Source organism: Pinus tabuliformis, chromosome 2_2 (genome assembly GCF_031772625.1).
Source record: "Pinus tabuliformis cultivar Carrire ecotype Pingquan chromosome 2_2, CPIR1, whole genome shotgun sequence".
NCBI classification, from domain to species: Eukaryota; Viridiplantae; Streptophyta; class Pinopsida; order Pinales; family Pinaceae; genus Pinus; species Pinus tabuliformis.
In genome coordinates, this window is record NC_142300.1 from 977,022,854 (window position 1) to 977,036,342 (window position 13,489).

At 34.7% G+C, this 13,489-nt stretch overlaps 1 protein-coding gene across 1 annotated transcript; it reads right to left on the reverse strand.

Moving 5' to 3' along the window:
* Window positions 1-3,793: 3,793 nt before the first annotated feature.
* On the reverse strand, window positions 3,794-6,002 carry LOC149196517 (UDP-glycosyltransferase 86A1-like). Its single transcript, XM_089403756.1, has 2 exons — window positions 5,177-6,002; window positions 3,794-5,031 (listed from the first exon to the last, which is right to left on the reverse strand). The coding sequence occupies exons 1-2, from the start codon at window positions 5,703-5,705 to the stop codon at window positions 4,100-4,102; spliced, it is 1,461 nt and encodes a 486-aa protein (XP_089259882.1). The 5' UTR covers window positions 5,706-6,002; the 3' UTR covers window positions 3,794-4,099.
* Window positions 6,003-13,489: the final 7,487 nt, after the last annotated feature.

Below are 13,489 nucleotides of genomic sequence, written 5' to 3' on the forward strand. Positions count from 1 at the left end.
AAAGCTTGTGGAATAGCCTTCATCATCCAGTCGTCCCATAGAGATTAAACTCATGCGCATTTCTGGTACATGCCTGACCTGTTTCAACAATATATCTTGTCCATCTTTCATCTTGATCTGGACATCTCCTACTCCAACAATACTGCAAAAATGATTATTCCCCAAATGCACTCTACCATAACTAGCAGGATTATATGAAACAAAACTATCTTCGCATGGGGTTACATGGTGAGATGCCCCAAAGTCAAGGATCCAATCAAAGCTATTGCTAGATGTATATACACATGCATCCTTTACTAAAATAGTAAACAACACATCACCATCTGTGGCTACAACAGTAGTCTCACCTTCATTTGTGTTGGATGACTTGTTATTTGTACTTGACGGTCTCTGATCCTTTTGTCCTTTCTTCCAGAGTCGACATTCTTTCTTCATATGCCTAGGTTTGCCACAATAAAATAAAATGATCCTGCCTCTCCTTGATTCTAATCATCCTCTCGATCTTGATCACCCTTGCCGGCCTCAATCCATTCTCCTACCACGATCAGCTAGAGCTAGAGCCTCTCCTCCCTAGTTTTTTGCAATTGACTTATGTCATAGCTCCTCATTCATTAAACTGCTGCTGACATCATCAAACTTCAAGGTACCTGTAGTTGCTGAAGTTCTCATAGCTACAATTAAATTTTCCCAATTGTCTTGCATAGAAAACATTAGAAAAATGGCTATAATTTCATCATCTAAAGTGATTTTAACAGAGGCAAGTTGATTAGTAATAATATTAAATGAATTCAAGTGCTCAACAACTAAAGCACCCTCCTTCATTTTGAGATTATAAAGCTTCTTCATCAAGAACACTTTGTTTGATGTTGTGTTCTTCTTATATATATCATGGAGCTTCTTCCATAATCCTTCTACTATCTTTTCTATGGACACATTGAAATAAACATTCTTTGCTAAATATTGGCAGATTGTTGCAATTGCCTTTCTATCTAGCTTATTCCACTCTTCATTTGTCATCGATGAAGGTTTCTTTGTTGTGCCTGAATCAGAAAATACTAATCCTTTAAAATTAGTATATCCTCCATCTGTGATTTCCATAGGACAAAATGATCCCCGCTCAACTTCTCCATATCTATAACTTTTGTCTCCATTTTCAATCAAATTCATGCCCCAAAACACAAAAACTCCACTTAAAAAATAATAATAATAATAATAATAATTATTATTACTCTTTAAGATTTAGTAATAATGACCTTCCTCCTTTTAAAATACCCTTTTGAAAATTCCTACTCCTTTTAAAATATACTTTTCAAAATTCCAACATATAATTATATATGTTTCATAATAAATATAAAAAACATATATACTGTTTTAACCTTTTCACATTTCACACATACATATATTGGTTTGAGAAAAAATCTTGACATATATGTGCAAGCTTGATGTAAAAAAAACTTATGAACACCATGTTTCAACTCCAATCTCCACGGATCTCCACGTTTCAAACTCTAGCAATACATTTCAACATAGGTCCACGACCTTGTTTTTCTTGTAGCAACTGTCTTTTAGTTCCAGTGTTCCTCAACTATTTCCTGGACAGATCCCTTTCCTGGACTCTCTTCTTTGTAGGGATTTCCGATTTCCTGGACAAACCCTTCAACAGCTCCAAAGGTAACAGCCAACGTTTTAACAAACACTGCCATAGTAAGGCGATGGCACTCAGCGGCTTGCAAAGTGCATATTCGACCCTAACTCCAATACCAGTGCAAACATAAATTTCTCCTTTTGTAGATCATAGTGCTCTTGCTAGAATCTCATGAATATCTCCACATTATTGAAGAAGTATGGGCCTTTTTCAAAGACACTAGTTTTATATTCCAAATTAGAAAAAATAATTGTAAAGAAACCCTCAACCCCCAACTCAAGGTCATTGTGTCCCTTTGCTTGCCATTTTTTACGGATCCAACTAACAAGAGCTTCATTTGTTAACTTCCGATAAATCTTCATACCATGCAATGATCCTTCAGATATTATATGCAACGGGATTTTTTTATCGATTTCACCTCATACTTTGGATCATTGACAGGAGACATCTACCTCTATTATGACTCGACTAGGATGCATGAAGTGGGGGATCCTCTCAATTTCCTTCAAATTTGTTGCTCTTCGTAGCCAATCGATGAAGTGCCTTTGAGTTTTTACTCGAACCTAGGTCAGTATCCCTTATGCCAACTTTTTTGAAAGAACGAGGTTTATGCTCCCCATAGTGGAACCTGACATAACAATGCCCTCCTGACATAACAATTCCCTTCACAAGGCCCTCCCGACATAACAATGCCCTACACAAGGACTAAATTACTCCACACATGTGTGGTATGCAATAAAGCGAAATTATGTGAGAAACCATTCCTTTCTATGGAACCCCTAATGTGAACTTTCTTTCATCTCCTAATGTGTGACCCATCCATTGAGCTAGTTAGTTTTTCAAATGCTTATTTTTAAACAAAAATTTATAATTGGAAATAATTAATAATATTTATTTTCTTTTAAACTTCTTAAATAAATTAAGATTATATATATATATATATATATATCTATATATATATATATATATATATATATATATAGATAGATAGATAGATAGATAAACACAGTATTTAAAAAATTATTTTGCCCTAATGATAATTTTTCACTATATTGTAAGATAATTATTAAATGGTTTGTCAGTGTTGGTGATGCAGAGAATTTTCTCTTAAAATGCTCAATTCCAAAATATGTCACAGGCTCTAAATATAAAAAAATAAAATTTCAAAGTAAACAAGTAAATATTTTCATTTTTAATAATCTGAAAAGTCTAATTTAATTTAGTGAGTGTAATTATTATTCAAAATCAAAGGAGAAAAATGTGTATATTTTAAAATGTTTTTATTTTTTTATTTTTTGAAACATAAAAACAAAATTTTATCCAGGAAAATGTGTGATTTCTTTCATACTTAATTTGGAAATGATAAATATGGCTTTTAAAATAAAAATAAATATTCACTAAATAAAAAACATCCATTATCATCATTAACAAAAATAAATGTACATATCTAATTAATTTTGATTAAAAACATTATAAATCATCCATGATCTCACTATCATAGTGTATTGATTTATTGTTGATATTAGAATCTAGTATAAAGGAGATGTTGTTTTTTTTAATATAGGCTCGAGCTATAATGTTATATATATAACTAACTCTTATTAATAAATAAGATATTTTGATATTGATTTATATAATTGTAAATCAATTAATCTAAATAAAGTCTAGTCTCATGAGCTCTTAATTAATCAATTATTATTTAAAATAAAATATTTTATCAAAATTACCACAGAAAAAAAATGTGTTGATTTAAAAAAAAAATTAACAAGGAGATGTGTAATTCCTTTTATGCTCAATTTAGAAATAATAAGTATCACTTTTAAAATAAAAATAAATTATTCACTAAATAAAAACATCCATTTTAATCAATAACAAAAATGAATATACATATTTAATTAATTTTAATTAAAAGCATTATAACTCATCCATGATCTCACTATCATAGTGTATTTGATTTATTGTTGATATTAGAATCTAGTATAAAGGGTATGTTATTTTTTTAATGTAGATTCTAACTATAATATTATATATATAACTCACTCTTATTAATAAATACAATATTTTGATATTTATTTATATAATTGTAAATCAATTAATAGAAATAAAGTATAAAGTATAGTATAATGAAATCGCATGATATTAAAAATGGAAATAAAAATAATAATAATTATTATTATTTAATTTTAAAATCACTACAAACAAGCATAAACAAACATACGGAGATGCATACACATGCATGCTGCCAACTTTTAAAACACACGTACCAACCATTTTAGATGTAACGACAAGATCAAATAGCTTTGATTTAAATGAGTAAAACATAAGCGCCAAAATCTAGAAGAATGTGCAGCATTAGATCACGGCAGTGAAAGCATAGACTGAGAATCACGAAGTTTCACTTATACTTATCCACTTGTGATAACACTTATTGAGAGATGGTTCACTAACTTCCACTTAGTTACTCGTACGTTTCTGCTTCAAACCTTCTATAAAGCTCTCAATGTTTGTATCCGAAGATCCTCCTTTTCGCACTGCGGTCCTAGCACCGTCTCGTAAAGCCTCCACATTTTTCTTTACCACCATACCTTCGTCACTGAACAATTTTCTGATGGTGCTGGATATATCATTCCTCAGTATCAGTCCTTTCTCTGCTGCCTGTCCTCCGCACAGTCTGAACCCAATCTTCCATTCGTCGGCCATGAGCTTGCTGTTGGTGAATTGATCCGCCCAAAATGGAAACCCTATCATTGGAACTCCAAGAGCTATGCTTTCAAGCATTGAGTTCCATCCGCAGTGAGTAATGAATCCCGCAACAGAGGGATGGGATAACACTTGCACCTGATTGCACCATGGAACAACGAGCCCCTGCCCTTTTATCTCATCCAGAAAACCGTCTGGTAGGCTGTCTGAAACTGTTGAAGAGACTATGTCCGGACGAAGAGCCCAGAGGAACAACTGCCCGCTGTCCTTCAAACCCATCGCTATTTCCTCCAGCTGAGCTTTAGTCACATGAACCATACTCCCAAATGAAACGTATATAACCGAACCAGTAGGCTTTGCATCCAGCCATTCGGAAGAGTCACATTCTGTCCAAATGCTTGTTCCAACTCGCCTGTCCTTGGAATGCTCACCACTCAAAAAACCCGATGGAAGAAGCGGGCCAACATGCAAAATCGGAGGGTTTAAACTCACAGCCTTGCTTTCAAGATCGTCAAAAGAGTTACCGAGAACCCAATCTGCTTCGCGACTTACCTGAAAGGACTTACGTAGCAATTCAAGAATGTACTGTGAGTCGGCGTCTTTCTCGCTAATAAAGGACGGAAGCTCCGTTGTTTCTAACGTTGGGACGCCCGGAATATAATCAACTGAAATGCTGCCCTCCTCAACTGCACAGAAATCCCACTGACACTTGTTAACTAACCAGTATAAATCCATATAAATCAGAGTTGGGTTATTCAAGGGTTTATTTAAGTTTTTCTATAAGCAGGATTTCAATGGACAAATACTATTTAAAGCCAGCAGAAACCTTACCACTTCCTTGGGAAAGAGAGTAACAGAGATCCTCCAGCAGATGCAAGTGATAGTAGATTGAATAAAGAAATGTAGGCTGTGTCCAAAACGAAATCCAAGGAATACCAAATCTCTTTGTGACTTCAAATGACGAGGGAAGTATAGTATCAGCTATGACGCACGATATGGCAGGCCCCGTCTTATTCAGACTATGAAGAAGCTGCTCCAACTCTCCTCCAATGTTATCCACAGAGCGCATAAAATCATTCATTCTGGCCAACCGATCGAAATCCAGAGGCAATCCATCAGAAATTTGAGCAGAGCGAATATCAAGACCAAGATTACGGGCTTCTTGCTCAATAGGATCATCTTGTTCAGCACTGCGAGAATTAGCTTTAGTGATCTGCTGATGTATGTGGTGCGTGTTAACGAATGTCACTATAACACCTTTGGAAGCAAGCTTCTTGGCGAACTGCATCATGGGAGTTATGTGGCCCTGCGTTGGGTATGGGAGTACAAGAGCATGCAAGGGTTCGTGATTACGAGCCATCTGATTGCTGGACTGTGAGCTACGACGTTCCAGGGGTACTGGCTAATTGATGCAGAGGTATTGGAATATAAGGATCGGGTGGAGTTAGTTCAGCGAATCCAGAGCATGAGCATCTTTGGGCAGACAAAAACTCCGTGGGTTAGAGCTGTTTCTTCACTCTTCATCGATCCTCTCATCGTTGTTGCGCTGCCATTTTTATGGACAACCCATGTCACAACATAACATGAGGGCACATTTTTTTAATTGAATGAATTCCGTGTAGATCACGATCTCTGGTTTTTTATACAGACAAACCCATGTCACAACATGGGGGCACATTTTTTTTAAGTGAAGAATTCCGTGTATATCATGAACTCTGTTTTATTACATTGCGATGATATTCGCCAAAGTTGGATTGTTTGATATGCATTCTTCCCTGTATTTAGTATGAAGTGAATATGATTTATCAGACGTGAATGCGTTAAAATAAATTTATACTTTGACTACTGCTTCAACTGTCTACGTGGCGTGTTCGTTGAATCCATTCCAAAGAAAAGTGAAAAACCTAAAATACATGACATGTGCCATGACGTTTACATGCGGAAAAATTGCAAGCCCTAAAATACATGACATCTGCAATGACGTTTATACCGTTTATATGCGGAAATATGCATATGCGGTTTTTGGGATGTTATTATCGCCGAATGTGGAAAAAGTGCAGACGCTAAAATACACGGCATTTGCAATGACGTTTATATGGGAAATATGTAATATGTGCTTAATGGAATGTTATTATATATCAAATAAATAAATATAATAATGTACTTATATAAACTAAATAATTTAAATATTTATTACACAATATAATTGATATTTTTGGGTTAAAATATAATTGATATTTTTGGGTTAAAAAATTATAATTTTATTTTAAATTATTATATAAAAAAGTAATAATATTTTTAGTTATGGAAATTTAATCTCATTTTATTATAGAAATTTTTAATTTGTAAATAGGTTTTTTTTAAGTATCATGGCTTATCAATATCACATGCCTAATATAATATAACATGTGTTGATATGACTTTTTTTATTTAACTAATTTAAAATAAAATAATTGAAAAAACATAACTAACATGGAAATAAATCTTAATATTTGATTTGTAAATAGTACTAGGAATATTTTATTATGTTCCTAGAAGATTAAATATCTACCATTCACCTAATAATTAACTATACTTAAATTAAAATTATGGAAAGCTTATTTAAAATAGATATACCTATAGAAATAAATATGAAGTACTTAATACTATGATGGTGGTGGTATTTGATAAAGTATTTTTAATATTTTAAAAACGAATGTTAATTTAAAATTTTAATGTGTTAAGATGAATTTTCAATTATTAAATTTAATATTGAAATATATAAATATATAAATTTTTAATTTATATATCTATATTTATATATACTTTTTAAAAAATTCGATAATTGAAAGGTGGTTTTATTTTGGGTACTTCGTAAGTATTTTATAAGGAAAGTGAGTTCTAGTAAATTTTATTGTGGATTACAACCAAAATATTTGTTTGCGTATTTATATTATAACATTTTTCATAAGATTGGTAAATGCATTCTTGGTTAAATTAACAGTTCAGATACTTATTCTGTATCCAAATAAGGTTGGATTTCTATTTTTCATTTAGGTTTGTAGGTGGCCTAGAATCCTCCATGGAATAATTTCATTTATGAGTTCAATAAAGTGCACATTAGAATAAGAGACAAAGATGATGATCTTGTTTGGTCATACAATAATTTAGGGGTTTGTATGCAACGAAGTTGTTCCATTGCTTAGAAAATTATATTAACCATGATTAGTGGTACCAAAAAAATTGGAAGATAGTGGCTCCTTTATTGGAATCCTTCTCTTCTCGCATATTCCAAATAATTGAGTGCTAAGTGCTAACTTGTGATTGCATGTAGAGGAAAGGCTTTGAATATTCAAGTATTTGTGTTTTATGCCACAACGTTGTTGAGAATATCATCATCTATTTCTTCAGTACTAATATAGAAAATTATTTTGGCCTCATTTGGAATCTCAGGTAGAGAAACATGATATGTGGGACAAACAAGGCACTCTAAAATGTTTTAAATTCTTTCTTGAGAATTGATCCCTAAAGGGGCTCAAATTATGCTAGAATTCGCAATAGCAGCACAACCTCCAGCATAGAAACTTGTTGATTGATCATCAATGAGGAAGTCTCCCGTATCAAACTACTAGTAACCGTTTCAAGTAACAGGTGTATACTGAAGCACCTGAGGCATCGATAACATTTTTTATTTTTGTTATACTGCTCAATGAACCAACCAGAAAAGATGTTCGAGAATCTACAATAGCGACACAACCTCTAACATATAAACCAACAACATAACTATTGAAAATGCAACAAGAAAATCCTAATTTAATTTTTTCCTTGAATTAAATTGGGAACAAAATTGTAATTCTACATCTCATGACAACTTGTATTAGTTAACTAAGTTAATTTGACTTAATTGGCTCAGTTAATTCGAGTTGAGGGTCTAAATAGAGTCATGTAGAGTGTCTCCTATGAATAAGGAGCCCTGGTTGAGTTTATTTTGAGTTGTAATTAATTAATTTAGTCTAACTGAGTTAAAGTCAATTAAACTAGTTCCAACTATTGGAGGAACTAGCGGGAGGTCTAATAGTGTGGTGCTTCATGAAGTGTAGTGTGGTGAAGTGCAGTGTGGTGCTTCCTACAGTGGAGTGTGGTGTTGTTTGCAGTGATCAACCAATAAACTGAAGATTCACTTATAATTAACTCATGCATGTCAGGTCAGAGAAAGACCCAATTGAGATTAGAGTTCAGGGATAGTGTACTATTGGTTGTATGATCATCCAAACTATACAGGTGGTACATGGAGTTAGAGGAAGGCCTATGAGGATTGCACAATTCATATTGAGGAATTTCCCTAATTAATAGGGGCTAATTCCTTGAGGAACAATGCAACAATATAGGGACTTAGGCAAGCAAAAAATTGATTAATTATTGGCATGGGCTTATCTAGGAAGCAGTTATTCAAATAGAGATGGTGCAAAATTTGTTCAGAATTGAGCAAAGAATTGTAATTTTCTCATATTTTCTAACTAATGCAATATACATATAGAAGGGGTTTTTAGTTGTGGCTTTCGCCAAGAAATCATTGTGTTATGTTTTGATTGAATTTTTTCTCTTGTATGTTTTTTTATTTCACGATTGTTTAATTCTTTCTACTGGTGAGTAGAGTAGATTCAAGTCTATTGTTTTAGCATATTACGATTAGCAATTTGAATCTACAAGGAATTTCGAAGAAGCAGGTGAATTCGAGGAAGAAATGCAGAAACCAATATGGGTTGATGCCATGGTTGAGGAGTATGACTCCATTATCAGAAATAGTGTTTGGGAAGTGGTCCCAAGACTAGCAGACAACTCAGTGTTGAGTTCCAGATGGCTTTACGAGGTAAAGCAAGTAGCAAATGGGAGTGTGGAGAAACACAATGCTAGATTTGTGACCAAAGGGTTCTCTTAGGTGGAGGGAATTGATTACAAGGAGACCTTTACTCCCGTGGCAAGGTACTCTTCAATCAAATCTATTCTATCATTTTCAGTGCAGATGGGATGGAATATACATGAGATGGATGCAAAGACAACATTCCTCAATGGTGTGGTTGAGGAAGAGGTGTACATTGAGCATCCAAAAGGATTTGAGACCTTCAACAGAGAGTCGCATGTGTGCAAACTCAAGTGAACATTGTATGGACTAAAATAAGCACCCCATGCTTGGTACACCAAGATTGACAACTATTTCAAGAGGTTGGGCTTCACCAAAAGTTAAGTAGATGCGAACCATTACCATATTTTGGTTGAAGCTAAATTGTTGATTATTGTATTATATGTTGATTATTTAATTCTAACATGTGATGAGAAGCTGGTAAAATCTTGCAAATAGGACCTTGCAAAAGAACTCGGGATGAAGGACTTGGGGCTCATGCATTAATTTCTTGGTATGGAAGAGTGGCAATGAGATGAGGAACTTATTAATGGTGCTGGACCCGCCAACATTCAATGGATCTCCCCGGTATGATGTCCCAACTACACCTCACACTGTTTGGTGTAGGAGTTCCATCTGGTACGATGGCCCGGTTGCCATTATCTTAGAGATTTGTGTTAGCTCTTGTTGTTCAGAACATGAGAGTGTTATGCTTGTAACTTCAAGAAAGTGGGGTGAGTGTGCCTGGTGAGTCTGTAATGTAACTCTATGTATGGGTTCTCTTACTATCAAAAGGGAGGAGTAAAGTGAGCCTCTTAATGAGAGGGAATAGTCCCAACCCAGGAAGAAACACACACGAACAACAAGGGTATGTCCAGCATCCATCAGAATAGTCCACAGCGGATGTAGCAATCGTGAAAACCAAATTTCAAGGGAAACATGTACATCAACCTACAGAATAGTCCACATGGGGGTGACGGTCATTAAAACCAAGAAAGCACAAAGATTGTGTATCTAATTTTCAGCAGAGTAGTCCACATGGAGAGGACAGTAGTGATAAAAAATACAACACATCTTCAACAATATGAGTAGTAAAATAACTGAAGTAGTTCAACTATCTTAGTACAAGTTAAGCAAAAATTCATTACAAATGTTTAAATAATTGATCACATGCTCAGTATTTAGCTCAAAAATAAAAGCTCTCAGATTGGCTCAAAACACATATGAATGCGTCCGTCTCATCAAGATGATCACAACGAAATTTGTTTCACTGAAAACCGAGTCCGGATGAAGGAGAAAAGGCTTGCTATTTGTTCTCCTAAACAACTAAAAAAATTGCAAAACATGACAAAATGATGACATGGTAGTACAATCAGCATGATGGGAATCTTCTTTAGTTTTTGCCCAATGAGGCTATGACAAGTGTCACTTTAGGATTCGCTAGTTTGGTTGTGTGAAGGTGAAATTTCCCAATGTCCTCCAAGGTGGAATTATGAGTTCATGGTGAATATTATGTGGAATTTTGTTTATATATATATATATATATATATATATATATATATATATATATATATATATATAGTTTTGAACTATATCAAAGACCATGAAATATTTGAATATGGCAATGTTATAAATGGGGCGACAAAATGTATTAAGGGATGGGCGGAGGGCGGGTTGAACCCGTGACCTCCCCCTCCCAAACTCTGTTTCATACCGTAGAACCAAGTGCAAGTTTGTTAAACGATGATCACCATACTATATTTATGCTTACAATAAATGCAGATGGTGAAGCGGAGGGAGCCAGCTCTGCGGGCTAGCTCCCTCACAATATGACCACTCAATGTACCCATGGGCAAGTGCAAATGGATAAGTGCGGTTAGTGCACCATTAATCCAGCTTTAAGTTAATTAATTCTTCATTAAAGATGGAGACAGTTTTGGATGCACACCAATTTAGGTGGAACTGCCAATTTTGATGGTGTTAACTCGATTCTTCTCTAGTTTTAGCGGAGTTTTGCAAGGAAACATTGAATGAAGCATATCTTGAGCAATTCTCAACCAAATTGAGCTCGGAAAGAGGTGTTATTGGCTAATTTTGACATTCTGAACACATTGGTGCAGGTATTAGGAGTGACATAGGTTTTTAAACAACATTTTTTCCACATTGAGCTAATACAAAGGCCTAAGCCATTGAATCTGGACCAAGGAGATGTAGCCCAGGAGGGGTGAACTCCTTCATCAAAATATTATGTTAATGTATCTTTTGAATGGTTTGTTTCACTGTACATGTTTTATGTTCAATATTTGTTTCTAAAGATATTTTGATCATGAATGTCTTTTAAAACTTAAGGAAATTTACGTGATTGTATGCACAAACAGGTAATGAAACCTCAGCACAAAGAGAAATAAGCATGCACATATTTATAAATATGTAATTCTTATTAGCACAACAAAACTAATCATACAAAAATAGATCAAGCTAGTATCAGAGCAAGGTTGAATTGCTTGAGTTTGTGCAATTAGGGTTTTAATGGTTGCAAAATTGTGATGCTTACAAGTTTAAAGTTGTAGAAAGGAGAAGGGAAGCGATTGGTTGCAACTCCTGAGGTAATGCCTAGAAGAAGGAGAGCCACAAGGCCACAATCTCCACCACCCAAAGTTTTGATTCCAACTGCACTTGAAACTCCTCAAGTTTTTCCTTCATCTGAGATTGAAGAGGTACAAGAAGTAAAAATTTCTGAGCCCGAATCCATAGCCATTATGTCTGGAGAAAGAGAGCCTGAAGGTCCCTCTTTAGAAGAGGAAGAATTCAAGAAATCTTTCTATACTTTAACTGACATGGTTAAATTCATCTATGAAGAGAGGAACACTAGAATGGTTGGAGAGAGTTCTAAACATCCACATGGAGAAGGAAGCTCAGAGGACAAAAAATATGAGAAGAAGGATTCCAAGGGGAATGGTGGAAAGCCACCTCCACCTCCACCATCCTCATCATCTTCCTCACCAGCTCCATCATCTCACACAACATCATCTTCCACTACCACCACTGAAACTGTGCATACTCATTCCAAAACCCCAAAAGGAAAGACTCCATTACTAAAATTGGACATAAAATTTGAACTTCCCATGTACAATGGAGAGTTGAATGTAGAAAACTTGGACAACTGGATTCGACAATTGGAGGTATACTACAAAATTCAGAACCTTCAAGAAGACGACTCAAATATCTAATTAGCTTCATTGAAACTAGAAGGAGTTGCATTAGTTTGGTGGGAAGAAAAGACTCAAGAAGAAAAGACAATCCATGGTAAGATATCCATCACATGGGTTGAATTTGTTTCTGCAATTAACAAACAATTTTATCCTTTAGCCTATATGCAAAAGGCCATTATGAGTTGGCAAAATTTCAGGCAGCTTAAAGGCCAAACAGTCCAAGATTATTCACAGGAGTTTAGGAAAAGGGATTTGTTATTAGGAGTGAATTTGAATTCCCAAGATACACCGCTGAAATATATTGGGGTTTTACATTTGTATCTGAAACATAGTATCCTTATGTTTAATCCAAATAACTTAGATGAGGTATGTGTGCAAGCCACACACCTTGAAACTAGATGAAAGAAAATTCAGGAAGAGGGTAGTAAGAGAAATCCATTCAAGGGTAAGGAGAAAGAAAAGCGTGGAAAATGGAAGGAAAAATAAGAATTCAAGTGTGAAGAAAGAAGGAGATAAAATCACATGCAAACATTGTTCCAAAGAGGGGCATGATGAAGCCCACTGCTAGAAATTACATCCCGAATTAAGGCCTAAGAAACAAAACAATAAGGGAAAGAAAAAGATGGCCGCTACCACACAACATGACCTTGGTTCAGATTCTGGTGATGAGACCAAGATTTCAGCCATGGTTACAAAAGGAAAAGAAAATGTTGCAAGCACTAGTTCATCACATAGTCAAAACAACACTTCAAATGAAGAGTAAAGAATAGAGTTGTTTCATGTTATAGAGTGATTTCAAATCATACAAATATTGAATGCATTATTTGATAGTGTGTCACAATCAAACTTGATTTTAGAAGACTTGGTTAAAAAACTAAACCTTGAAACTGTACCTCACCATAAGCCATATCCATTGGGTTGGATAGTAAACAATGCAAACTTACAAGTTACAAGGAAGTGTTTATTCAAGTCCACCATTACTGAAAGGTTCATTGATGAAGTTGAGTTAGATGTAGTTCCACTTGACATCTCAGGAATCATTTTGGATAGTCC

What these genes read in the sequence shown, in the direction of transcription:
- LOC149196517 (XM_089403756.1), bottom strand. Translation starts at nt 5,705, where the DNA reads ATGGCTCGTAATCACGAACCCTTGCATGCTCTTGTACTCCCATACCCA. An exon ending in CTCTCTTTCCCAAGGAAGTG is followed by an intron (nt 5,032 to 5,176) that starts GTAAGGTTTCTG and finishes ATTTCTGTGCAG; the next exon opens with TTGAGGAGGGCAGCATTTCA.